Below are 27,949 nucleotides of genomic sequence, written 5' to 3'. Positions count from 1 at the left end.
GATGTGCTTTCGAACTGCTAGGTTGGCAGCAGCAGGAACTGAGCAACAGGAGCTCATCGCCAACCTGCTGATTGGCAAGTCCTAGGCTCTGTGGTTTAACCCACAGCACCACCCGCGTCCGCAAAGGGCTAGGAGACCAGCTCAAATTCAGTACTGTATTGGATTATTTGGGGGGGGTGTTGCTCCACAGCTTAATATCTGCTGGGAAGAACATACTAGGAGGCCAAAGCTTTAGTACAGTGCACATTTGCCATTTTGATTAAGAAACATGCGTTGAGCATGGTTTAAGAATGCTGTACTGCAGGTCCTCTGATTTTGCCTCTTTCATTTTTTGACCCATCATTCCTCACACTTTATGGTTGTCTACCAAACCCCAGGCTAGCACAGCAGTGCTAGATGTTATAGGACCCTGGAAAATATCAGACTACACTCCTGTGCTAATGCAGTTCCAAGAACATCTGCATCTGATTTATTCAAATCTCTATAAGTTCATTACTTCCCTTTTGACCAAGGTTCATGAATAACATCCACAAGCCTTTCAGTAATATTTTGTCATGAAAGACTATAGGAAATACATGGACAGTAAAATACAGATGAACGAGGTTAAACAAGCAATAGCCAGTTTTAAAGCCCACAAATCTCCAGGATCTGATGGTCTCTGAAGTGATTGGTGTTTTTTTTAAAGATTCAAGAACAACATATTACCGTATTTTTCGCCCTATAGGGCACACTTTTTCCCCTCCAAAAATGGAGGGGAAATGTGTGTGCGTCCTATGGGGCGAATGCAGGCTTTCGCTGAAGCCTGGAGAGCGAGAGGGGTCGGTGCGCACCGACCCCTCTCGCTCTCCAGGCTTCAGGAAGCTCTGCGCAACCCTCGGGAGACCGGCTCCGAGGGTTGCGCAGAGCTGCCTGCAGTCCCGGGATCAGCGCAGCTCTGCGCGGACACCGGGAGCCGGGCACGAAGTCCCGCCCCGCTCCCGATGGCCGCGCAGAGCTGCCTGCAGTCCCGGGCTCAGTGCAGCTCTGTGCGGCCACCGGGAGCCGGGCGCGAAGTCCCGCCCCACTCCGGATGGCCGCGCAGAGCTGCCTGCAGTCCCGGGCTCAGCGCAGCTCTGCGCGGCCACCGGGAGCCGGGCATGAAGTCCCGCCCAGCTCCGGATGGCCGTGCAGAGCTGCCTGCAGTCCCGGGATCAGCGCAGCTCTGCGTGGCCACCGGGAGCGAGGCGCGAAGTCCCGCCCAGCTCCGGATGGCCGTGCAGAGCTGCCTGCAGTCCCGGGATCAGCGCACTTCTCCCCATAGCCAGCCCCACAAGCTCGGGGGACAGCGGGGAGGCAGAGCGCGCCTTCCCGCTGTTCCCCGACCTGGTTCTTCCAGCCCCGCACCTGGGGGGGAAATAAAAAAAAAATTCTTTATTTCCCCCCCCCCAAAAAAAACAACAACTAGGTGCGTCCTATGGGCCGGAGCGTCCTATGGGGCGCAAAATACGGTATACAAAATCCCTTATTCCTGGTTCTGTTCGTGGATTATAGTAATTCCAGAAGGATTTGAATGATGTTCCTTCATAACTTCAGCTTTTTATTTAGAAACTTGACTGTAAAATATTTACTCCATTTAGTGGCAGCTCATCTCAATAATATTATTTCAAACTCAGACCAGTCAAGATTTATAAAAGAGAGATAAATATAATAGCCAGTCAAGGAAAGTATAGATTGAATAATACATAGTAGATGTGCAGAAACCCCTTGTGTATTTTTGCTTTGGATACATAGAAAGCATTTGATTGCGTTGAATGGCTTTTCTTGTGTGAGTGTTTAGAAGTTTCGAATGGGTGCCCTTTTCTCTCAAGTCATTGCACTTTATACAGCTTTCTCCGTGGTGGTGCCTATGAATCACTTCAGCTCAGAACTATTCAAAATCTCCAGCATTACAAAGGAAGGTTGCTCTCTATCACCCTTGTTTGTTTTTGACCCTCAAACCATTATCTCAAAAAGTTGAACTTTAATTTTGTTAACAGGAAAAGTTCAAGGAGATTAAAACCTGGGAGACCACTCCCCCTCCTCAAAAAGCAACTCTTCTCAAAGGCTATATAACTTGTTAGAAGATAATTTTATGACAGGTCTTGTTGGCCTCAAATCTATAAAGGAGAAATCACTGAAAAGAATAAACAATCTGCAACGAAACACAAAGAACACTATAAACCAATCTACAGTAAGGCAAGATATTCTTAAATTGTTCCAACAGTAGTACGGTGGTACCTTGGGTTACATACGCTTCAGGTTACATACTCTTCAGGTTACAGACTCCGCTAACCCAGAAATAGTACCCGTGTTAAGAACTTTGCTTCAGGATGAGAACAGAAATCGTGCAGCAGTGGCGCGGCAACAGTGGGAGGCCCCATTAGCTAAAGTGGTGCTTCAGGTTAAGAACAGTTTCAGGTTAAGAACGGACCTCCAGAACAAATTAAGTACATAACCAGCAGTACCACTGTAGTAGTACCTGGATCGTCTTGTAAGGATGTTGTAAAGCAGGTCAGCGGACTGCTGACGAGGATGTCGGATATGGTGACAATGTGCATTGGGGAAGCACTTTGGGATGGTGTTTTAGAGATTGAAACCAGTGCTTTTGGGGGGAGGGTGTACTCAAGGGTACACAGTACTGGCACCTTTCCTCCCTCAAATGTTAAAAGTGTGGCACTTACTGTAACAACTTCATACCAGCACCTTATATATTAGTTCTCGAAGCTACCAACATGAGTTTGACCAAACTGCAGGACGCAGTGGAAGAAGGGGGTGCCTGGCTTGCTCTTGTCCATGGGGTCACGAAGAGTCGGACACAACTGAACAACAAATACATACACACATATAAGTGCACTGATTAAAATTATTAAGTATTGGGTGGTTAAGTATTGGGTGGTTTAAGTTTTAATTGATTAAATATGCATATGAATTAAGCATTTTAAAGAAGGCAACCAAACATACATGTAGCAGCAAGCACCATTTTGAAAGATGCCTTCCTTCTTGTATCGAGAGGAGAGTTGATGTCTCTCCTAAAGTGGTGACAGGCATCCATAGCTTTTCTCTGTTACTTGTGCTTAAACTATGTGGTATTTAATCAATTAAATATCCTCTTTTCAATTAAAGTGGCCCATGTAATGAACAGAATCCTGCAACCCATGTAGAAAACTGAGCGTATTTTGTAGGCCCTGCAAATTGTGAACTAGAAAGCCACAGGATTTTTTGAGTCTAGACTTTGACAGGTCTGCTATATCACCTCTGAGTATTCTGCTGGCTATGACTTTTGCTATCTCTCCGGCATTGTGACTTGGAAATTGTAATGGGCGATAAGAATCAATAAAATACTGGGTGTGTGCTGGATTCGAGCTAGCAGACAATTCTTTTTCTGTTGCCTTCTAGTTAAAATGAATTTTAGAATCTATGAAATTCAACTGTTACAACTTCCTTTCTAGATGCAATGATTTTTCACCATGGATGAGAAAACATTTAAATTTATTTTTTTGAAAAAAGGGACTTTCCTTCACACCAGTAGCCACTAAGTACCAACAATCAACTGCTCTTTTGATTTCTGAAGAGCAACTAGATTATGCAATGTGTAACATTCCAGTCCCTTGTTCTGCTTTTGAATGATCCATGCTTTTTAAAAATTGCAGCAGATAGCTTTAGAAGAGTTTACCTCATCATTTTGTTGGGGCCTTTTGTGGGGGAGAAGTCTTCACATGACCATTAATTTCCCTTCTTACATTTACTTTCTAATCACAGAGTCTTAAATTACTCTTATACAATCTTAGTACAAGAGTTTCTGAGTAGCCCTGATGATTCAAGAAGTACAGTTGTAAAATAAAGTTTACTATAAAGACTATTTATTTAGGAAGACTGTTTATTTAGAAATACAATAATAAATAAGTCAGACTATTTATTTAGGAATTAATGTTATGTACATATACAGGTCTGCCAACCTAGCAGTTCGAAAGCACCCCCGGGTGCAAGTAGATAAATAGGGACCGCTTACCAGCGGGAAGGTAAATGGCGTTCCGTGTGCTGCGCTGGCTCGCCAGATGCAGCTTTGTCACGCTGGCCACGTGACCCGGAAGTGTCTTCGGACAGCGCTGGCCCCCGGCCAATAGATGTGAGATGGGCGCACAAACCCCAGAGTCTGTCAAGACTGGCCCGTTCGGGCAGGGGTACCTTTACCTTTACCTTTACATATACAGGTACATATAAATTAGGAGCCAGCAGTTCTAGATAACAGCAACTTTATTAGAGGTACAGGGAGTGAGAATGGTCAAATATTATTTGTTACATCTACCAGTGTTGGACTACCTTTGCAAAACAGCAAACATGAATTGCTTCCTTTATGCTGCCTAAAGTTATGTGGCTTCTCCTTGTATACAATTATGTGTGAGAGACTGTTAAATTATAGCATAACACATTTGGAAAAAATCACGTAAATGTGCAAGTAGTAGTTAAGACAGGTTTGTGTTCAGCTCCTACCTTGCTAATTGTTTTCTTGGGATTATTTGGATTCTGTAGAAAGCTTTTCCAAATCTCCTTTATTACTGAAGTCATTGTTGCCAGCAGGAATAAGATTAAAGGTGCTTAAGTCTGTAGAGTTGTTTCTAATTTGTATATGTCATTTCAGTGGCATTTTAACAGAATTTTGTCTTGCCTCTTTCCCCTCCCTACTTCCCTATGGTACTGTGCTCAAGTTAGGTCTGAGAAGCAAAGCTATTGGAAGAAATTTCATTTTGTTCCCTAATTATTATGCTGGCACTTGGGAGATAATTTTTCCCTTCATGCACTGCCAATTAATATGCAAATGAGCTGATAAATATTTATATCATGATTTAAATTATGCAGGGAGCGCTTTCAGTGTACTCTGCAAATGAATTGTTCATGGACTTCAAAGTGCTGGCTGCTGTGCTTAACGAGGGGAGATTTGCATAAGGCCCTAATCAGGCGCATACTGATTAAGCTTCATTATGGAAACTGCCAGCTGCAATCTTTGTTTCTATTTTATTAAAAAAAGGGGAACTTTTCATGCTTCAGTCGCCTTGACAATGTCAGACACAGCTAGTAGGAGAGACTAAAACTCTACAGAGCAACTGAAGTTTCTCTGTTCAGTTGAAGATTGCTATGGTGTAACTGAAGTTGTATTTCCTATCCCTACCCCTCCCTTTCTTCTGTTAAAAGTAGTAGTGTAGGTTTTTTATTTTAGAACCCCCCCCCCTCCTTGGACTATCTGAATCTGCCGAGGACTGCACAGCAATGCTGGACTGCAGTGACTACATTCTAGGTGGGTACCAGTTCAACTGACTCTTGCAAGCGTGTAATATGGAAATAGTGGTTGTTGGATTGACTATGCAGTGGCTTAATCGCATATGCAAGACTAAGGGAGGCATTTATTTGAAAGGGTGAGGACTACCAGCGATGTGGTGGCAAGTGCCTCCTCCGTTCTTCTTCTTTTTTTTCTGTGTTCAGGAAAATCTTGTTCTTTATTTTTGGATAGAATGGAGTTGCCCTTCAGTTTCAGTGTCGTCTAATGCAGAAGCTTTGATATTTCAATCTTAAAAAGCATTTGATTTTGGAAAGAAATAGGAACTTCATTTAATGTGTCTGTTTATGTAAAACTGCATAGGGGTGAGAGTCTTCTGCCATAACTTCCTGGCCTGACCAGATCATTCTAAGTTGGGTATATTTGTGTGGGTGTAGGTGATATAAAGCCACACTGTTCAATGTTTAATAGGAAGCAAGCACTGCTAATATCACTGCTGATACCGTTACAAGAAGTATTGCATATGGCTACTAGTGTTCTGGCAGTTGAAAAATATGCTTTTAAATTAATTTTGCAAATATGTTTTTAAGGTTTTGCAAATTTTATCCTTTATCGTCAGGCCTTAGAATTTTAAAAATCATAATCTAAGGATTTAGACTACGCTTACTTTAGAAATGTAAAATTTAATGTGATTTTTGCTTCAAGATACACAGCTTTTCCCTCCATATATGCCGTTTTTAACAATGCTGTATAGAGGAATCCTAGCAAATGACACCTTCATCTTAGTGTGAACAACAGTAGCTGAATTTAAAGGGTTTATCAGTTCTAAGAAATCCACCCTCCACCTATATATTTTGAAATGCTGATAATTTTAATGCTGACTGGCCTTGATATCTGTTAAAATGCTAGTAAGAATGAATCTAGATTCTAGAAACTCATCAGGATGTGACCTCAGCACTGCACCTGGTGCTTTCAATCTATGCTTCAGTTTGCTGTGTGTACTTTAGATTATGGCAGTGTTTTAGTGTCATTGTTACAAATTAAGCCTTATACTGCTTGTGAAAGAAAGGAGGAGGAAATGGCAGTCTCTATAAGAATTAAAGAGAAAATTTATTTGAACATCCACTAGCCAAATTAACTTGTAGATAGTAGATTTTGCCTATTTCATCACTAATCCATTCCTTGTGTTTTTGTGTGTGTGGTGCAGATCATTGAAATTAATTTACTGGATCAGATCAAGTTCCAGCTAATCTAGTATTTTGTTCTTAGCAATTGTCAACCACATGTGTTTGGTTGTTGACAAGCAGATCATCAGAGTAATAACCTCTTCTGCTGCTTGTCCCTAGCACATGATATTCACAGGTATACTACCTCTGTCATGGAGGTTCAGTTTCACTGTTGTGACTAATAGCAATTCATGAGTCTGTCTTCCATGAATTTGTTTAGTTCCTCTTCATATCATCTTAAACTAAAGGTTGCCATTATATCTTGTGGTTGTGAAAAACTCTTGACAGGCTGACATATTGCACGCTGGCTGGGACCGATGGGATCTGTAGTCCAAAACATCTGGATGGCGACCAGATTGGGAAGGCTGTCCTAGGCGATGGGATGAAATGTTTATCTTGTTTTGAAGCATGATTAGCATATTTAACAATACCTTCTTTAATGATACAACAAAAGAGGCATTAAATTTATTTTGCTTCCAAATATGAACCCATGGAGTATAACCCTTCTATGGTCACAACAGGGATAGCTCACGTCAATAAATCAGACTTTTAATCTCACGGTTCTGGGTTCGAGTCCCACATTGGTAGAAGATTCCTGCATTGGAGGAGGTTGGACTAGATGACCCTCATGGTCCCTTCCAGCTCTACAATTCTATGAACTTCTGACTATCCCTTACATATATCCAACATCTTTTAACTTACAAAGGCTCCAGTATAGCCTTGTGAAACCAGCTCATTATTGCTGCTGTTTTTAAACATAGTATACTGTTGTTATGTACCAATGCTTATTATGTACAAATTCTTAGCAGACAGATATGGAAAAAAGCATTTTTGAAAGATGCCAAATGGACTCTAAAAAGAAATTGTACTGTGTGCTGTGGCACTGCGGAGGTTTTTAGCCTTCATATTTATAATGCAAGTATTTTCAATAAGAGTTGATGGCACATATGTACTCATTTTTTAAAAAAAACAACTATTGATTACTTCATTACTCTTCAAGGTTGTAATCATCAAGAATCTGATATTGTATAGGAAATGGAATTAATTAGCTTCAAATTAACCTTGCTCTCCTGTTGGAGAACTGCTGTATACTGGGGAATATCCAGGGATATGACTCCCTGTTATGCAAATAACTGCATGCATGATGCAACAGGAAAAGATTCTGCATTGTTGGTGGAGCAGTAGCTGCTGAAGTAATCTTTCCTACCTGCCTACTGTTTCTGAGGCTTGACTGGTGCAAATGTCTTTAAGAAATAGGATATGACAAATGGATTTCTTTTGCAGCACTTCTTAATAATACTTTCACATCTATACTGTTACCCTAACCTCTGGCATATGTTTTAACTCTAGCATCAGCTAAATTGTAAAGAATGCAATAATGTATTCTTCACTGCCAAATTCCATTGTTAAATGCTTTTCTGTAAACATCAGTGATTTAGTTTCAACAGGTGAAATCTGACAATCGGAAATGTTGAAGGGGGTTCTTTCTGCTATTGCTAATTATGAGCAGAGCTGGAGAAATCCTAGATTGCTTGTTACATGGGGGAATATCTAAAAATTTGAAGTACTTTCTTGCCTGGATTATGGCTATAGTGTGTTTAGGAAAGGCAACAAATTATTTTGACTATATTAATTTAGTCAGGTTTCTGGTGCTTAACTTTCTTTCCTCTTCTTTCGCTTTTCTCTTATAGTCCAGTCTTCTCTGGATCTGGTCGTTGCTCACAATTTTATTCTATTTTTGGCATATTGGTTTGCTCATTCCCATGATCTGTTGCCATCTGCCACAATATATGTATTCATCTGTCTCACCACCTTTGTAGTTTTGGATCTGCCAGCCTTGCTAGTGAATATTTGCTGTAATTCTAATGTAGTACCCCGTCTCCTTGTTTCTATTGATGGCTGTTCTTTTAGTATGGCAACTTAAATAGATTTTTTCTATAACTAACTACTATTTAACTCTAGTTTCTTCAGTAGCCTTTTAGAAAAGTCTGGGAGAATGTTCAAACCAGTTTAAGGTTGTGTGTTGTGAGATTTGTCATCCTTTTTGATGTGAATAGTTAACTAGTGCACCAAAACTGGGAGCCATTACCTTTGTGAAAATTCATGATGTGAAAAAATCCACATAAACTGAGTCACAATCCAAGTGAGCATCCAAATACAGTGGTTATTCCTCTGCATTACTTTCAACAGGATGTGTATATCAGTGTGATGGCAGCTTTCACAACTGTGGTGCCCTCTTTTTCATGCTTAACCCCACCCCCAAATCACTCAGCAAGAGGTCAGGTGAACAATGGTTGTGAACAGGCACAGAAAATAGCTGCAAAAGAAAGGAAGGTGGTGCTTTTCATGAAACACCCCCCCCCCCCGAAAAGGTAACTTTTACAACAAAAATTGAATTTTACAAAAATTAATTACAGTGTTCCAAGGGAGAAAATTAGTTGAACGTTTTGTGTCCTATTTTTACAAAATATTCAACAAGAGTCCACATGGGTTGTAGTAATTAAAAACTCAGAGGCTTATCCCAGTTGGAGAAGACCAAGAGTGGGTGGTATTCTGTAATGAGAATAAATCTGTTGGCATCAGCAATGGCTTTTTTTCAGTACCATACTAACAAGCATCAGTTTAGTTTCAAAAGGAGTTTGATACGACTATAACGAAAAGCACAGTGAATGATAGGACTAGGACCTGTCAAAATTGTTTTCAGTGGTTTAGATTATTTTTGCCGCTTATTATCAGCAGCCTTTCATCCCCCAGCCTCCATTTTTAAATCCTGTTTCAGAAGTCTTAACAGATAAGTTGCGTCTCTCCTTTTGCCAGAACTACGTCTTGTAAAGAGTTTATTGCTATTACATTGCCGTAGTATTGCCATTGCACAGTGACATCACCATGCTGTTGTTCCTGGTCTGATACAATGAATTATATATACCCTGAACACCATCATGCACCATCATATTCAGTTTAGCATAGTCATGTAATCACATAGTGGTAGCATGGAAGTCTCATGGCAACATGCCTGTGTACTGTTTAGAAAAGGATCTAGCAGCACCACTGGAAACACCTAAAGGGTGGGTGAGGAGAGGCAGATCAGAGGTCTAAGCAGAACTTTGGGAAATTTTATAAGAATTCAGACAAAAATTATGATAATAATCCAAATGAAATTTTAATACAATCCTTCAGGTTTGGACACTATTTTTTTCTAAATGTAGCAAACATAATTGGTCTGTTTTTATGAAGCACCTCAAGTATGCCTTTTTCAATTAGCTTTTTGACTATATCCAATATATAGTATCTTACAGTGATACATTGCTGTGTCCTAATTTCCTTTTGATATTTCAGGGTCCATACCCATCAGTTGAGTTTGGTCAGTTTATAGTGCCCCCTGTTCACCAATATAAAATGTCCTGTTTTGTGCTGTAAAGAGGACGGTGTGAGTAGGATTTTTAAAACCATATTTTCTGTTGCTTCTAATGCAGACTCAAGAATGAACACTCCGTCAGAAACCAGTAAACCTGTAAAAATGGAGAGTGGTGATGGGGACACAGGTAAGAATAAAATAATGGTGTGATTTCCTAATGAATTCATGGATTTGGAAGGGACAATTTTATTCTGGTCTGGTTTTATAATACATTGAAGAATGGTATGTTACAGTAAAATCCTAACCGTGTATAATCAGAAATAAGTCCTATTGAATTCACTGGGTCTTACTCCCGGGTAAGTTGGGTTAGGGTTGCAGCCTTGGTAGTGTTTTCTAAGTATATGAAACAGCACTTACTTCTTAGTTCTTTACTCAGTGTTTGTTTTGTATGGGACCTATACATTGGTACTGTGTAAATGGGGACTAGTAATTATCATAGATACTGTGTCCTGGAGCCTCCAAGCAAAGAGCTGGCCTTAGCAGATCCCCTTTTCATATTCTTTCTTATCAAATCCCCATCTCTGAATTTTCTTCTTGCACTAGAGAGACTGTTCTATCTAGGAAGCAGTCAGCATTCTGTGACACTGGTTAGCTACTTCCTGGCACTTTTGTGTTGCTGATAAGGGATGAAAACACCACTATCTATGGAGTAGAAGCTGGGTACAATGAGCTACTGATCTGCTATGACTTAAGGGCTAGATATTCCCAGTATCTTTTTTCCTAGTACAGCTACCAGGTACTCATACTGGTGTATCTGTGTTAGAGCTCCTGATGTTTTATTTTCCTTATGACTTCTTAATTGGCCCTTTCTTCAATATTGTAGTTGTCACAGCTCATTCATTAAGCAGGATACCTTCGTCTTCTTCCCTGGGGATCATGTAGCCTTCTAAATATGAATAAATATACCCTGCCTCTTGACCCTAAATGAATTCAAGATGGTGATATGAAATTCTGTGGCTGCTTATGACCTTAACCTATCACAGAAGTGTTTTTGCCAGTGATAGCAGTGCATCCCAAAATTTTTTGTTGAAGACATTGGTGTCCTTTGAAATATAAAATGATTAGCTTTTACAGAAACTGACACAGTATTGAGGTGTTGTGATATGAGTTCATAAAGGGTAATATCTACTTTCTGCAATTTCCATACATTTGGATGGGGCCCTAATTTTGTGTGCACATCTGTTACCATCGTTGAGTTTGCAGAGCCATCTGTTCTTGTATGTCCTCTCCATGCTTCCAGTTCTTTCTCACATTGTAACTGTGTCCCCTATTTCCGTTGAGCATACGGCATACCATTTCCCCCTGGATGACAGCCACTTTCTCATTTCATAGTAATTCCATTCCAATGTGGTTTTTGCATTTTTAATCTTTTTGTACCAATACAGGCTAGATAAGAAAGATATTTTATTTTTATTTCATTAAATTTATGCACCACTTGATTGTGAAAAACCCTGAAAGCAGTTTACAAGAAGATATAAGTATTAGTTAATCTCTTTATGATACATTTGAAAACAGGTTTTGCAGGTAGTTGGTTCATTGAGAAAACGTTATCCTTTTATAAATGAGTTTGCAGTAATTTTGTCTGTAGTCAACAACTGTGGTACTCCTTCATCCATTATCATAAACATTATTTTTCAATATTCACATTGTGAGTAAAATGAACAAGAAGCCATGATTCCAGGAAAGCAGGCTCCCACCTCATTCTAACCTGTTTACTCACAAATATGTCTCACAATATTCTGTTGGACTTTCTTCCTGTGTGTTAGGATTACAATTTAAACATATTTACGATGAGGTCATTGGTGTTGCAGAAATACTTTCAACTGCAAGAGTGATTGAATTGGGAAATAAATGTTGGTTGTTTGGGACTAATTTCCTGAAATGCACCACCACCACTGGTTAGGAGAAACTAACAATGTGGAGTAGGAACAGAAAAATGCAGAGCAATAACCTCAGAACAAGGGAGGTTGTTGTATTTGTTATGCAAGGTAGGAGGGAGGATTCAACCTGGCACTGCTGTTTTGGCAGCAGCCAATTTCTCCCTTACTGCAGCTGCCTCTGCTCTGTTATAGTTTATATATTACTTCTGAAGCATTCAGTGCAGGGATGAGGAGGGGGGCCCTTCAGCTAGAGGATTGCATTCTGTTGTAGGCAGCCTTCTAGGGGCTACATGCCACTGGTGGACAGAAGGCAAAAGTGAGAAGTGCCCAGATACCACTATTACCTTTTTGCAGTAGGCTATGTCCAAGCCTTACAAAGTTGGAGGTTTGCACATAAACATAGACATTTTCCGTCCAGGCATGCAAAACTCACTATCGTAGACCAAGGTCATATTCCAGACAACTTGAAAGTACTTGAGGATAGTGCAAAATAAGGATTGGGCAGGGTCGAGGGACAATATTTGGTCCCTGGGTCTGAAGTTCCCTGTCAGATATAGAAGCTGGAAGAGCTGGGTTTGGCTGCTGAAATCCCCCACCCCTAGTCTAGTGTAATGTAAAGCAGCCTGATTGGTCAGCAGATTATTCAGCTCTGAGAAATATATTTTCTCCTCCCTTCAGTCCTTGAAAGTATCACCAACATTGATGTTACTCGTTGAGTTGAATTGTGACTGATTCATAACTTTCTACCTGGGCTCAAATAGACTGGGCTAGTAAGAGTTAAGCTGCAAAAGGAGAGTGGGGAGAAAAGGTGGAAACATTGCTAAGTCTTTCCTTGAAATTAGCTGTAGAAGTATTATGGGACTAGGAAATGTTATTTCCCCTCTTTCCCTTACCTGTTTACCTGTTATTGTCCTAACTGGTACGAACACGGCTGGAAAGTTACACAATTGTTATGCATCCTTCTTTGATTTAAAGTGCCAATTGAAGTGTGAACATAGACACAATCTCTAGGATCAGTAGCAATGCCCTGATTATAAAACTCCCTCCTTTCTCATATAAGGTTCGTGCAAACTCTGTTGAGGATTTTGCACCAGCTGAAGACTCAATTCTTCAGCAGATCGTTGTTCATTCTATCTATATGTATTTTGCACTGATTTTAATGTAATCAATACTGGGGTGGCTTTGGCAATAAAGAACTGGTAATAGCCTATTTTATTTATTTAAAATATTTATCTGGTAGTATTATGCAGGTTGAATTCTGCCCATGGGCCTTCAGTTACTAATCCCTAGTTCAATGGGGAAGCGAGAAGGTATACACAGGGCTTTTTTTCAGCCCAAACTGACCGGAAATCAGTTCCGGCCCCTCTCAGGTGGGCACCATTGTCATTATAAGAGAACAAGGGAGGCGTTCATGGTGAGTTGCTCTTTTTCTAGAGAAATAACACTGTGTATACTGTAATGTTGCTTTTACAGCTGTGTACTGTGTAGGAGAGATTTCAGCCAGTTTTCTAGAGCTGTTTGATATTATTTATCAAGGTTGTAAGAGCCAAGATGGTTCAATAAATTGTAGTTATCTTCTGGTGGCCATGATGGAAGATTGGCATTATGTCAATTTAACTGCCTTTTAGGTTGCATCCACATGATTATGATTGCTGCTAGGAAAGCCTGGGGCTGTATTCAACTAAATCATTGCACTAGCAATGCTTCTAGCATAACCAGAAAACCCCTCCTCCACCTGCCCCTTCCCAAGATCTTCTCTGAAGAGTCAGGAGAACCCCCAAAATGGGGTGTGTGGAAGGAAACGGTAGTTAATTCTGTCAGGTAAGCAGCAATGTCCTAATTTAAATACAACCCCAAGTAGGTTATTCTTTTTATCTCCTAAAAGCAGCAGTCATCAATGGAGCAGGAGCCCTTACATCATTGGACGACCACCACACACATGGTTTCTAACTAGCAGTCTCAGAGCCTGTGGGATTCCAGAGGGGAAGAAACTTTTTAGAACGTTGTGCAACACAAAGTTAGGTGAAAAGCTGTGGCTAAATACTTATTACTGGTCCTCCAGCTAGATCCAGTTCCCTGCCTCTTCTTTAGTAGGTCAAATGATAGAATTAAAATTCTATACCAGTGACTGATACATTAAACCTCTAGGGTGATACCCTTAGCCCATTGTTTTCAGTAAGTTTACTCTGTGTATAATTTGGGTGGCTATTACCCCAGTCTTTGTTTCCATAGAATAATTCCACAGAGTTGTACTTTCTAAATCAGCATAATTTAAAAACTGATTATTTAGCACATTAATACCAAGCATCACTAGTATGTCCTAATTCTTGAAATCATTGCAGTTTTTTATAGGCTCTGGCCAAATGTTCCTAAGGGAAATTCCCTGCTCGTTGCTCCGATATATTGCCATATATTTGGAATGAGGAAGTGGACCTGCAACAAAATTTGTTGCATTGCTGTCTGCAGCTATTCAGCATTCCAGTTATGCCTCTTTCCAGGATACTCTGTTGTATCCCACCAATCACCCAATTTTCTGTTCTCCCAACATTCAGCCAGTATCCTGTGCAGTATCCTGAGCAGGTTCAGACCTCATTGCACTGTCTCAGGGGGCAGGGGAATTTGAGTTCTCCCAAGTCTATAAGTCGTCCTATCCATAGATGCATGAGGTCCAACACTCCAACAATTGAGATCACTATTATAATGCATTATTACAATCAGATTTTTAATTTTAAAAAATGTTATTAGTATCCTGAGTTTAAGGCATAGCAACTTACATAATATTGACTCTTCCTTTATCAAAACAAGCACAGTATGAAGCCGAATAATACACTGAACAGGGTTTTTTAAAATAAACATACCTAGATGTGGACAAAGTGCATGGATTGGTCAGCACGACCGCTTGCGCTCTGGACCTTTGCCCCCCTTGGCTGATAAAAACTAGCAGGGAGGGGACAGCTCGCTGGGCCAGGGAGGTGATTCTTGCCTCCCTTCGAGAGGGTGTGGTCCCTGTCGACTTGAGGGAGACAGTGGTAAAACCACTTCTCCAGAAACCCTCCCTGGATTCAGAAATTACTGGTAATTACTGGCCAGTTGCCACTACCCCTTCTTGGGCAAGGTTCTTGATCAGGTAGTCATAGATCATGTCCAGGCACTCTAGGAGGAAACTGATTTTCTAGCTCCTTTTCAATTGGGGTTTCTGCGGAATTTCAACATAGAAACAGCTTTGGTTGCCCTGTACGATGACCTATGTCAGGAGAGAGACAGGGAAATATGTCCTTGTTAATTCTTCTGAACCTCTCAATGGCTTTAATAACATCGACCATGGTATCCTTCTGGAGCAGCTCTCTGAGTTTGGGGTGGATGGCACCACCACTTTGTGGTGGTTTGGGTCCTATTAGAATGGTGTTTCCAGAAGGTAGTCCTTGGGGAGTGCCCTTTGGCCCTGTAGAGCCTTCAGTGCAGGATTCTCCAGGTTTCGATTTTATTCTCCATGCTGTTTAACATCTACACAAGTGGGGTCATCAGAGTTTTGGAGTTCATTGTCAGCAATATGCTGATGACACACAGCTGTACTTCTTTACAGGTGTGGTAGTGGATGTGCTGGACCATTGCATTGCCTCAATAATGGAGTGGATGAGAGCCAATAAACTGAAACTCTATCTGGATTAGACTAAGGCACTGTTAGTGGGCAATTCCATAGACTTGAGGGTGGGAGGTGACCTGCTCTTGTGTACATCTGGATCCATTGTGTCACTTGAGGCTCAGGTGACCTTGGTGGCGCAGAGTGCCTTCTATCCACTTTGGCTAGTGGCTCAGATGTGCCCCTTTCTGGACAGGGATAGCCTGACTTCTGTCTCTGGTAACCTCTAGAATTGGAATAACAGTATTGGAACAAAGCCCACCCTCCTCTTCTTTCTGAAGGCATGAGGTCGGATTACACCAGAGCTTACATATTGTCATAGTCTATATCATTTATGTAGTGACAACATTCAATACTATTTTTGCTTCCATGCTGTCTCCGTCTTACATTGTTAGACATAAGCCAACCTTTTAGCTTTTCCCTGTCACATTTTGGATGACCCAGCATCATATTGAACTTAAGCTCAGCAATGCTAAATTCTTAATCTCTTTCCATTCCTCTTATCCTTTTCTCCCTTAACCCCAGTGGTATTCTTTATTCATGTTCTTTTCAAGCCTGTAATTTGTGTGGCCATGTTAGATTTTGTTTTACCCTTTTCTTCCAGTATTTACTCTCATGCTAAACTTGTCATTTTCATCTTTATAACATTTCTAAATCTTTCTAATAGAGCCTTAGCCCCTTTTCTCTCTCCCCCCCATAACACGTGTCTTGATTCTACTTGATTCTACATGTCTTGAAGGTACTGCCAGTTGATTGTTGAGCCCAGGGGGGCGATAAGGTGAAAAGGTGGTGACTTAGGCTTATTGGCCCTGAATTACTGCTCTTGCTGACACGTAGATAAATTGGCAACAAAGGTGTGAATGAATCTACAGATTTTTCAGACTTGACTTTTGAGGGTAATTTTAATAGAATATATCTTTCTTTGCATCCCCAGGCACACAGACAAATGGCCTGGACTTTCAGAAACAGACTGTGCCTGCCGCGGGGGCAATATCTACAGCCCAGGCCTTCCTTGGACACCTTCATCAGGTAAACATTTCTTTCTTTTAATTCTGAAATTTGGAAGGTAATATAAAGGGTTTCTCTCTCTCCGCACTATGTCGGCAAAACCAGAAACAACAAAGTAGTGCAAGGTTGGTGTCTTCTTTTGGAGGTATGCATAGAGGCTACCAAAGCTTTAGAAAGAGCAGCAGTGACTTCTCTCTCAACATAAGAAAGGATGATTTACATGCCCTCTGAGTAGGCCCACATTGCACAGTGTCTCATATGGCCATTTAGAGGTCTTTGTGACCTAAAACATAATTTCACAGTACATGGACATTTTTTGTACAACTGGATAATAGATGGGACCAGTTGACCGTATGGGACTAGTAGGCTACTTTCAATTGGGTTTCCAAAGAATCAAAGCTATCATTCTATGTGTCAACCTGTATGGTAGGCATATCTGGAAATAGAGCTTGTTTTCACCATTCTATGTCTGTATTTCTATTTTCTTCTGAGAAATGTGAATATTCTTACCTAGGAGGAGCAAGAGCAATCCATTTCTTTAGAGCTGGAGTGAGAAATGTTTTTCAGCCTGAGGGCAATGTTCCCTTAATGGGGGTTTCATGTCATTGGCAAGTAGGCCTACAGGCAGATGTGGGTAGAGACAAAGTGGGTGGAGCAATTGATGGGACTCTTACCTTCACACAGCAGGCAACTTTCCAGCCACACAAAAGCCCGTGGTTTCACATCCACCCCACCCATTGACCAATATCATTCATTCTGGCAAACGAGAGGCATGGACAGACTTCATTATACATTATAGCCAGGCAAAAGCAGTTCAGGAGGCTGTAGGTAGGTTTGGGTATTTGTGGCCTGGGCAGAGTTCTGCAGACGGGGAGTCCTTTCCTCAGAGTACAGTGGTACCTCTGGTTAAGAACTTAATTTGTTCCAGAGGTCCATTCTTAACCTGAAACTGTTCTTAACCTGAGGTACCACTTTAGCTAATGGGGCCCGCCACGCCACTGCCGGGCGATTTCTGTTCTCATCCTGAGGTAAAGTTCTTAACCCGAGGTCCTACTTCCGGATTAGTGGAGTCTGTAACCCAAAGTGTTTGTAACTCAAGGTGTTTGTAACCCGAGGTACCACTGTACTTGGAAGTATGCATGCCTGCTGATTTCCTGGCAAAACTTGAAAGCCATCTAATCTGAAAGGACTGTGACTAATGTGTGTTCTGTCTTAGATTTTGACTCAATAAGAGTCTTTCAAGCTTGGGGAGGGAAGAGGGAAGCAACTGAGAATCCCAGCCCTTCGTCCACCTCCTCTGCCTACTCGTTTGTCCATCACAGCATCTACTGACATGGTAGAGGCAAGTTAGGTTTCCAAGTCTTGCTGCTTCTCCTCCCTAAACAAAACATTGTTTCCAGGCTCTGAGAAGCAGATGAAAAATGTTTCCATTCCCCACCCATCTCAGGTGTTGCATTTGAAGTAGGGAAGAGCAGCTTAAGTAGTGCTCTGTGTTGCCTCTTTCCCTTTTGAATCTGGTGCTTTGGGTTTTTGTTTTTGTTTTAGTGATGATGAGAAACATTGGTCCACCATAACCTTGGAGTTGCCTGAAGGAGGGGCATACCATTCTTCCCATAAGTTCCTGTTGTGGGTGTAGGCAGGTTTGTTGTCCCCAAATTGGTTTATACTCTTCTTGATAGGAATGAATGGCAGCCGTTTACGTATATACCCAGGCTAGGTAGCACATAACCACTAGGGAACATTGGACCTACTATGCCCTGAGAGAAAGTATCAGACAGGAAACCCAGGCCAAGAAGATAGTTGCATCTGCTCCCAAAGTCAGCTTGTGAATATTTTGTACTGCTTGCTTATGTTTAATATCTTAAATTGCAAACCACCCTGGGCAGCTTGGTCAAAAGGCAGTATATAAATGCAATAAATAAATACAGTAGAAAAGAACAGTATGAACTTATGGTTACCATGAAGGCGAAACACCACAGAGATAAAAACATGTTTCCTGCTGGTTCCAGTGTCTTAAGAGGTCAGATATGATCCCTTATTAACCGACACCAAGACTTCAGCTTATCTGTACAATTTGAAGTCAGTAGGAACCATTTGAAGGCAGATCTAGCTATGTTCTACACATGTCAGGTGTGCCTTAATCACTTTCATATTGTGTTACTTGCATTTGGCATGGGGCTGCCTATGAAAAGTATTCAGAAATCAGTTGGTGCAAAATGCCAAAGGTTTTCCCCCCGCCCCAGGTAACTTCTGCTGTATTGGCTTCCAGTTCATTTCAAAGCCCATTTTAAAAGTGCTGGTTATTGTATTAAGAGCCACTAATAAAGCCAGTGCTGTTTCATTGCACTTAGGTTTGAGTAGTGAAATATTTTTCTTCGCATCATTTAAAATTTATTTGCTGTGCTGCTTGATGCTGCTGTATAAATTGTGTGCTTTGTTATGTTGTTTCCATTGTTGCTGGTGGTGCTTAGCAGCCTTGGGGAATAAAAATAAATAAAAGAAAATATTTGCATAGTCTCACTCTTTCATCTTTCTATGCTTGCCTTGGTTCCTATAATGTTCCTTAATGTGGAGTGTGCTTGCAGTGTGTGTGTGTGTGTGTGTGTGTGTGTGTGTGTAGAAAGAGGAAAGTAGATAGGCTGGTGAATGGTGATGCCGACATGATGGCCGTAATATGCACAGACCAAGATGATAAAGGGTCTGGAAACCTAGCTTTATGAGGAACAATTGAGGGAGTTGGGTATGTTTAGCCTGGTAAAGAGGAGACTGAGAGCAGATATGACAACTATCTTCAAATATATAAAGGAAGATGGAGTAAGATTGTTTTCCCCTGCTAAAGTGGTTAGGGCCCAAACAAATGGCTTCAAGTTACAAGAAATGAACTAAACATCAGGATAAACTTTCTGACAGTAGGAGCTGTTGGACAGTGGAACAGACTTTTTCAGGAGGTGGTTGACTCTCCTTCCTTGGATATTTTTAAGCAGAAGTTGGGTGGTCATCTGTCATGTATTATTCCTGCATCACAGGGGGTTGGAAGAGATAAACCTCAGGGTCCTTGCCAATTCCGCAGTTCTTTGATTCTATAACACTATTCATGCATGCCTTTCACATATCATTATCACGCATGCACAGTCCAACAGTTGACCCAATGGTTTGACCCTCTCGACCAAACACCTGCCTGTCAAGAGTGTACACCACCCTCTGCCCCTAATTCCTGCATGCTGACTAATTTTGAAACTTAAAAGGCCGTTTGTAAACCTTCTGTACCCCTGAGCAGCTAAACCCTGAGCAGCGTTCATGTCGAGCAGCTGAAGCTAGTCTCCTTATGACCAATAGCTTATAGAGTTTTCAAAGGCAGCAACACATATCTACTGAAAGTTGTTCTATTTTCTCAAGCTTCTCTGATTCAGCCACTACTTTTATTTAATACTACGTTCATCTCTTTATCAAAAAATTCTAAAAGATAACATACAGCTGCCTTTGACTTTAGCATGCTATATTTCTTAAATCTCAAGTGCCAGGGTATAATGAATCTTGAACTTTGAAGTGGCTACTGTGTTTATATGTTTATCTTGAGTTGGCAGTTTCCCATGGTAAAACAAGCCAGAGTCACCTTATCATTCCATCCCTGTGCAGTATTTTTTTTTAATTTTTTATTTATTTATTTTTTTTGCAAGGCACTATTTACAGCAGAAAGTTTTTGCTTTGGAGCAACTTCAGCTCAGGCTTTGGTTAAAATGGGCTTTTAGGCCTTTGCAATCAGTACCTAAGAGGCCTTTGTTCATAAGCTTATGCTGCAAAAAGAGCTGAAAAGGCCAAAAACTGGTAGTTTATTAACCTAGCCAATTCTCTAAGACAGCTGTGCATGATGATGCTTTGGAAGCCTTTCTCTAATTAATATGGTTGCTATCTCAGAATACTACAGGGCAGAAGATTAAACTGGATGTTGGCACTGGAGATAGGAGCTTTTTTGGAGACAAATTGCCTGCTTGGTGACAGATGGCATGTTGTAATCTTGTAGAATCCAAACCCAGAAATGTAGGAACCATTTGAAGACATGGCATAACACTTCCTTGTGTTGTTATTCTGCCTAGGTTATGCAAAAGGTAGTCTTGAATTAGTACTGTGTCACAGCTCATGGAGTGCAGACTAACAACATATGTTTTGGAATACCTTTTCATAAAAGTTACATTCCTTTTTTCTCACTTGACTTTCACCTTCAATATCTGGATAAACTGTGGCTACTCCCAAAAGTTTTCTGTTTGTAAAAAAACTGACACTCAAAGTTAAGATTCCACCTAAAGATTTTAAATGGAGCAGGATAGTTCAGATACCTTGCCAAACCATGGCTTGTCATAATGCCTGTAGCACCACCAGCCATCAATCCATGGTTTGTGAATGTCCACCAAACCAGGATTTTTGAAAAGTTCATATACTCTGGTTTCTCTTCAGATCGTATAAATCCTTTGCCTTTTTCTAAAGGATCTTTGAAGAGACCACTGTTTGGATAATATCTGGGGATTCTTGGGAAAGGCAGGAGGAGAAAGTAACCCCAAATAATTGTTTGTCTGAACCTCTGGAATGCAAATTATCATTTGGAGTATAAGCTATAGTTAGGGCAAACCATGTTCTGGCATTAGATCAGAATCAATCATTATATTTTAAAATTCTAATTATCTCAGTGGTCTTAGGTGTTTCGAAAACTAGAGATACTTTCTTTTTCAGCTATTTTACTTTTCTCCAGTTTTGTGTTTTTAAAAGTACATCATTTTTATAGGTTCAGCTCCCTGGATCAAGTTTACAGGCTGCTGCCCAGTCTTTAAATGTACAGGTAAGTGCTTTTGCGTCTGCATCAACATTTTTTTCTTTCTACTTTTCTTTTTGCAGTACCAATGGGAGAGTTTGGCAGCCATTAACAAATGTCGTTCAGTACAGAAGTCCTGTTTGTCATTAAAAGATGTTTGAAAAACTCCCAAGAGTTGGAGCTGAAATAAGATGGTCAGCATGGCCTTACTTTAATCACTTTGGGTTTTTCTTTATAATAATAAAGATTTATAGTTAAAATCTGAAATTGGTTGCTCTTCTGTTGTCTGCAAGATGCAGCTGACTGCTTAAACTTAATAATAATAATAATAATAATAATAATAATAATAATAATAATAATAAAATTATACCCTGTCAATCTAGCTGGGTTTCCCCAGCCACTCTGGGCTGCTTCCAACAAAATATTAAAATACAGTAATCCATCAAACAGTAAAAGCTTCCCTAAACAGGGCTGCCTTTAGATGTCTTTTAAAAGTCTGGTCGTTCTTGTTCTCTTTGACATCTGGTGGGAGGGCATTCCACAGGGCGGGTGCCACTACCGAGAAAGCCCTCTGCCTGCTTCCCTGTAACTTGGCTTCTTGCAGTGAGGGAACTGTCAGAAACATACTGGGAGCCATTGTAGGTCTTTCAAGACCGGTGTTATGTGGTCTCGGTGGCCTCTCCCAGTCACCAGTCTAGCTGCCGCATTCTGGATTAGTTGTAGTTTTCAGGTCACCTTCAAAGGTAGCCCCACATAGAGCGCATTGCAGTAGTCCAAGTGGGAGATAACCAGAGCGTGCACCACTCTGGTGAGCAGTCCGTAGGCAGGTAGGATCTCAGCCTGTGTACAAGATGAAGAAGAAGAGTTTGGATTTGATATCCCGCCTTTCACTCCCCTTCAGGAGTCTCAAAGCGGCTAACATTCTCCTTTCCCTTCCTCCCCCACAACAAACACTCTGTGAGGTGAGTGGGGCTGAGAGACTTCACAGAAGTGTGACTGGCCCAAGGTCACCCAGCAGCTGCATGTGGAGGAGCGGAGACGCGAACCCGGTTTCCCAGATTACGTGACTACCGCTCTTAACCACTACACCATACTGGCTCTGGTAAACAGCTGCCCTGGACACAGAATTAACCTGTGCCTCCATGGACAGCTGCAAGTCCAAAATGACTCCTAGGCTGCGCACCTGGTCCTTCAGGGGCACAGTTACCCCATTCAGGACCAGGGAGTCCTCCACACCCGCCCGCCTCCTGTCCCCCCAAAACAGTACTTCTGTCTTGTCAGGATTCAACCTCAATCTGTTAGCCACCATCCATCCTCCAACCGCCTCCAGACACTCACACAGGACCTTCACTGCCTTCACTGGTTCCGATTTGAATGAGAGGTAGAACTGGGTATCATCCGCATATTGATGAACACCCAGCCCAAATCCCCTGATGATCTCTCCCAGCAGCTGCATGTAGATGTTGAAAAGCATGGGGGAGAGGACAGACCCCTGAGGCACCCCACAAGTGAGAGCCCAGGGATCTGAACTCTCATCCCCCACCACCACTTTCTGAACATGGTCCAAGAGGAAGGAGCGGAACCACTGTATAACAGTGCTTCCAGCTCCCAGCCCCTCTAGACAGTCCAGAAGGATGTTATGGTCAATGGTATCAAAAGCTGCTGAGAGATCCAGCAAAAGTAGGGAACAGCTCTCACCTTTTCCCTAGCTTGCTGGAGATCATCGGTCAGTGCGACCAAGGCAGTTTCAGTCCTATGATGAGGCCTGAATCCCGACTGGAAGGTGTAGGATGCCTTAAAGCGTTATAATCTACTGCTTGCTGCCTTTCATTAAAATATTCAGGCAATGCATCAAAGGGGAAGGAAAATAGTATTATTGTGAAGTGGTGTCATTCTCTATGAGTGCTAAGGAACTAGGGTAGAGCATTCTTGAAACCCCCTAGAACATGCACCTAGTTACATATGATAATTTTGAAAGGAGGCGAGATAGTGACCTTCCTCTCTAAAAGAGAGAGGCTGAAAATTGCCTTGGTTGCCATGGCAAACTTTGAGTCCCTGAGAGATATGTTGGCAAACAGGCTATATCTCCAGTGCAGAATGTTTACAGTCCTGTGCTGTAATTATCTCTCAATGACTGGCAGAATTAATCAGAGCCTCTATGTTAATTAGCCTGCTCTGCAGTCCCCAAAACAGGTGGTGGAAAATATGCAAATCTATGCAGAATTTTAATGTTCTGCATAAGCAGTTTTAATTACCATAAACCCCCTCTCCTTGTTTTTCCTTTTCATGTGCTTTCTCACTTGCATTTTTCCCTCATGGCTACAGTAATTTCATCTTTCATAAGATGGTTTTAAATAAATGAACTGTGTTTGCCTATATAAATACCAAACTCTGTTTCTTGGAGACAAGATGTGTGGCGAGTGTTTGTTTTTGTTCCTGGATGCAATTCAACACCTAAGGTTTTTCAAGCTAGTACCTTGTTTAGTTTGAAATACTATGTTTATGAATTATTATAAAATGTATAAAAGAAAAATCTACTGCACTAATCCAAAACTTGCATGCTGCTGATTACTGAGTTTCACATTGACTAGGAATTGGGCAGTTTGGTACAGGTGTGTGCAGATCTGTCTGTAGTATGGCAATGACTGGGACAGCTTAGAAACTTTAAAGGCCGTGCCTTCAAATCAAGTACTAAATAGGAAATTTTCTTGAGCATATGTATATGTGTTTTGAGGGGGCAGAACTGGAGGTCCTCTGTCTCTCTCCAACTACAATCAAGCCCCTGTTTTTGTTAATGATTTAAAGTAACAGCAGCGTTTTTTTCTTCCATTCTGATACGTGGAAATATTGGCTTAGGGCTACAATACCAAATTAGCATTTCTTCCTCCTACCTGTTATCTACAGTTACCTACGAAAACAAGTTGTTGAAATAAGCAGCTTTTTATCTTATTGATAACCAAAAATCTTGTTAATATCATCCCTCCTCATATTACAATAAACTATGATAATGGCTGTGAGAGCCAGTGTGGTGTAGTGGTTAAGAGCAGTAGTCTCGTAATCTGGTGAACCAGGTTCGCGTCTCCGCTCCTCCACATGCAGCTGCTGGGTGACCTTGGGCCAGTCACACTTCTGTGAAGTCTCTCAGCCCCACTCACCTCACAGAGTGTTTGTTGTGGGGGAGGAAGGGAAAGGAGAATGTTAGCCGCTTTGAGACTCCTGAAGGGGAGTAAAAGGCGGGATATCAAATCCAAACTCCTCTTCTTCTTTACAGTGATGCCCATTCTGTTCTACAAAAGCTTGTATATTTTCTTTCCTAGTCTAAACCTAATGAAGAATCTGGGGACAGTCAGCAGCCAAGCCAGCCTTCCCAGCAGCCTTCAGTACAGGCGGCCATACCCCAGACCCAGCTCATGCTGGCCGGAGGACAGATCACTGGGGTAAGATGAGTCCAAGTGAATTGTAATGAGCCACCAACTCATGTTGTTGTATTAGACAGTGTAGATTGTTGCTTTATCATTCCAGGTGAATGTGGCCGGAGAAAATCTCCCTATTGGTTTGATGGGTCTCTCAGTGGCACTTGATGCTGTGGATTATGGTATCCCAATCCATGGATCTGTTTTCTTCTAGGCCTATATTGTCTGAGTTCAGCCTATCTGGAGAAATTGCCACATCTCTTGAGATTTGCTGGAGGAGACCTTGTGCTATGTGCCCATGCCATGAGAAAAGTTGTCTTCGGGAGCAAAAGTAGAACCCTCTCCATTGTAGCTTACCTTCTTTGAACTTTCTGTCTAGGGAGGCTCTGTTAATCCTTCCACCACTATCTTTTAGAAATCAGGTTGATATATTAGAAATTAGCTGATACAATTGTAGATGGGGAGTAGTTTTTAAATTCTGTAATTTTATTTTTGATATAGTGGTTATTGCTGTGTAATCTATCTGGAAAGTTGATATATACAATATGAAACCTACCATATCAGATGCTAGTTCTCTACTTTGCTGATGAGTATAAGGGTGATTTTTAACACAGTATGTTGATTCAAGAAGTCAACAATTTATAGGGAATTTCTTCTTTTAGATTAATTTCGGGGGTGGAGGAGGGAGTGTTTATCTTGCTCCAGGGGTAGGCAACCTAAGGCCCATGGGCTGGATGCGGCCCAATCGCCTTCTCAATCCGGCCCGTGCACGGTCCGGGAATCAGTGTGTTTTTACCTGAGTAGAATGTGTGCTTTTATTTAAAATGTATCTCTGGGTTATTTGTGGAGCATAGGAATTCGTTCATCTTCCCCCCCCCAAAAAAAAAAAAAACAACACCACCATAGTCTAGCCCACCACATGGTCTGAGGGACGGTGGACCGGCCCACGGCTGGAAAAGGTTGCTGACCCCTGTCTTGCTCCATATTTGCTTTCTTCTGTGACCTAGTCACAGTGAAGAGGGAAAAGAAGTTAGTATCGCTGTTACAATGTCTCGATCATATTTATGACTGTTTGATCAACCATTTTACCACAGTGCTATTGTTGATGTAACCACACTCTTAAGTTTTCTGGAATTTCCTTTTCCATACACAAAATGAGGTTTAAATCCACCTATTAACAGTTCTCATTGGATGGAGAACTCTTTATGTAAGCTATCAGTGTTTCTTTCAATTGCAAAAAAAAAGTATGCTACAACAACTTGGGAGACTAAAAACTGATAAATCACTTCTGCTGTTTTCAAAATTTGAGACATGCAGTTAATCAGAGACTTTTCTCCCTATATTATTTATCTTTGAAAGGTATATGTAACATGTAAATCAGATGACACTGCTTTGAATTTAGTTCTATTTATAGACATATAGAAAACTGCTTTGTACCAACTCAGAGCAGTGGTCTGTCTACCTTAGTATTGTCAATATTGACTGGCCGTGTTTTCTATTTATGCCAGATCCTTCGCCTTAAAGCTCTACAGATGGCTGTTTTCCATATATAGTGGGCTTTTGCTGTAATCTGAATACAGTTTTTTTCATGGCTTTTACTTATAGCACTTTTTATAAGCATACAGTAAAAATTAGTCCAAGTGCATTAAATGTCATTTTGCCTAACTGCTCTTTGCTACATTGAAACTAGATCCAGGTCTTTGAAGGTAAGGGCTCTTTCTATACAGAAACAGGGAAGAATATTCATGTATCGAAGGGAGTCCAACGCCACCTGTTTCATAGAGATAATGTGTGTTTGGAAACCTGCAGAGATGTCAACCTACCAGCTCAATCCTATCAAAACAAAAAGGCAGACGGAAGAGGGGGGTTGACTTGGAGGGGAACAAATGGTGCACATGTTCCTCAGCTATATCTTAAGGCATAATGGAAATGATGAAACATGCCAGGGATTCATGCTAATGTGAAGCAGCTGGAGTATTATCAGTTTGTTTGGTAACCACAGCCAGTATTGCTATTTCTCATTCATCTGGCTAATCGCTTCTGCTTCTGGTGGGTGTAAATTTCCTTTCAAAGCCTGTCAGTGATGGCTTGTTCTTTTGCTTGCTATTTCCTGTCAGGGCTGTTTCTTTCCATTGCTTGCTAGCTAATTACCTTTTTCACATTAATATTGAAGCAGTGCCACAATAATGCAGTGGTCACAATGATACAATGCTTATGCCAGTACCATTTAGATGAGGTGAAATATAGGTTGATAGATTGGTTGATTTTTATCTTACCTGGAATAAACATCTGCTCCCTGTATACGGTGGCTTGTTTGAAGGCAACTGGTCAGAAATAAATAGCGATGGTTTGTAAAAGGGATGATGTTTCGTGCTATTAACTACTGTCCTAAAACTTGTTCCTAGCTCACGTTAACACCAGCCCAGCAGCAATTATTGATACAACAGGCACAGGCACAGTTGCTGGCAGCTGCAGTGCAGCATTCAGCCAGTCAGCAGCACAATGCTGCAGGCGCCACCATCTCAGCTTCTGCTGCAACGCCCATGACACAAATCCCTCTATCTCAACCGATACAAATTGCACAGGTGAGCTTTGTCTTTCGAACCATTGATCATGTTGGCCTGCCCTAATATGTCTCTTTTGTTACTCTTTTGTTCGCAGTGCAACTGAATAAGGGCTCACAAGGCAGTGTTTTGAATACCTTGGCAACATAGTCTGCTTGGTCCTCTGATTTCCAAAGACCACACATCCCTGTTACTGAAAGCTACAAGTTTCCTTTTATAAAATGCAGGCATGGCAACATTCAGGTCAAATAATCTGGCTCTTATAAACAGTTTTTACATTTGAGAACTTGCTCTTTCCACTCCGCTTCCTTTCCTCATTTCCTGATTTTTGCAAGCAACAATTTGGTGTGACATCCAAAGTGGGTAAATTAAAGTTTATGCAAACCATTATTTTCCCATTCTGGTTTGGAGACAACCATGGTTTGAAATGAGTTTCTAATTCTGGTTTGGTAATAAAATGTAGTATTTCAAACCCAGAAATGAGAGAGGACATTGAAGGGAGGTTGTGGGCACAAAGCTGTTCACAAGAACCAAACCATGATTCGGCTGTTAAATCTGAACGAGACTCACATATGCAGTTTGGTTCTTGATCCAACTCAGGGCTTCATGGCAACCATGGGGTTGTTTCAAGTGATCATTGACCTGACACACAATGCAGAACACACTCCTGATTTGGTTTTTGCTCCTGGTGGTGAGGTTGGATGCCTGG

The 27,949-nt window shown here is 41.2% G+C and overlaps 1 protein-coding gene across 8 annotated transcripts in view; it reads left to right on the top strand.

Annotated features, from left to right (window-relative positions):
* POU2F1 (POU class 2 homeobox 1) overlaps window positions 1-27,949 on the top strand; it is a 100,594-nt gene that overhangs the window by 43,121 nt on the left and 29,524 nt on the right. For 4 of the 8 annotated variants that reach the window (XM_082221469.1, XM_082221474.1, XM_082221473.1 and 1 more), the window contains exons 2-6: window positions 9,990-10,058; window positions 16,386-16,480; window positions 21,237-21,290; window positions 24,581-24,700; window positions 27,082-27,261. In XM_082221469.1, the coding sequence (XP_082077595.1) occupies window positions 9,990-10,058; window positions 16,386-16,480; window positions 21,237-21,290; window positions 24,581-24,700; window positions 27,082-27,261 (518 nt within the window). Of the gene's footprint in view, window positions 1-5,268; window positions 5,312-9,506; window positions 9,582-9,631; window positions 9,694-9,989; window positions 10,059-16,385; window positions 16,481-21,236; window positions 21,291-24,580; window positions 24,701-27,081; window positions 27,262-27,949 lie in introns of those variants that run through there. The other 4 variants (XM_082221475.1, XM_082221470.1, XM_082221471.1 and 1 more) reach the window with 3 other exon arrangements.

This window comes from Podarcis vaucheri (genome assembly GCF_965113315.1).
Source record: "Podarcis vaucheri genome assembly, chromosome: 4".
Taxonomy (NCBI): domain Eukaryota; kingdom Metazoa; phylum Chordata; class Lepidosauria; order Squamata; family Lacertidae; genus Podarcis; species Podarcis vaucheri.
Note: the sequence above shows the minus strand (reverse complement) of the source record. Positions and strands in the feature narration are given on the sequence as shown.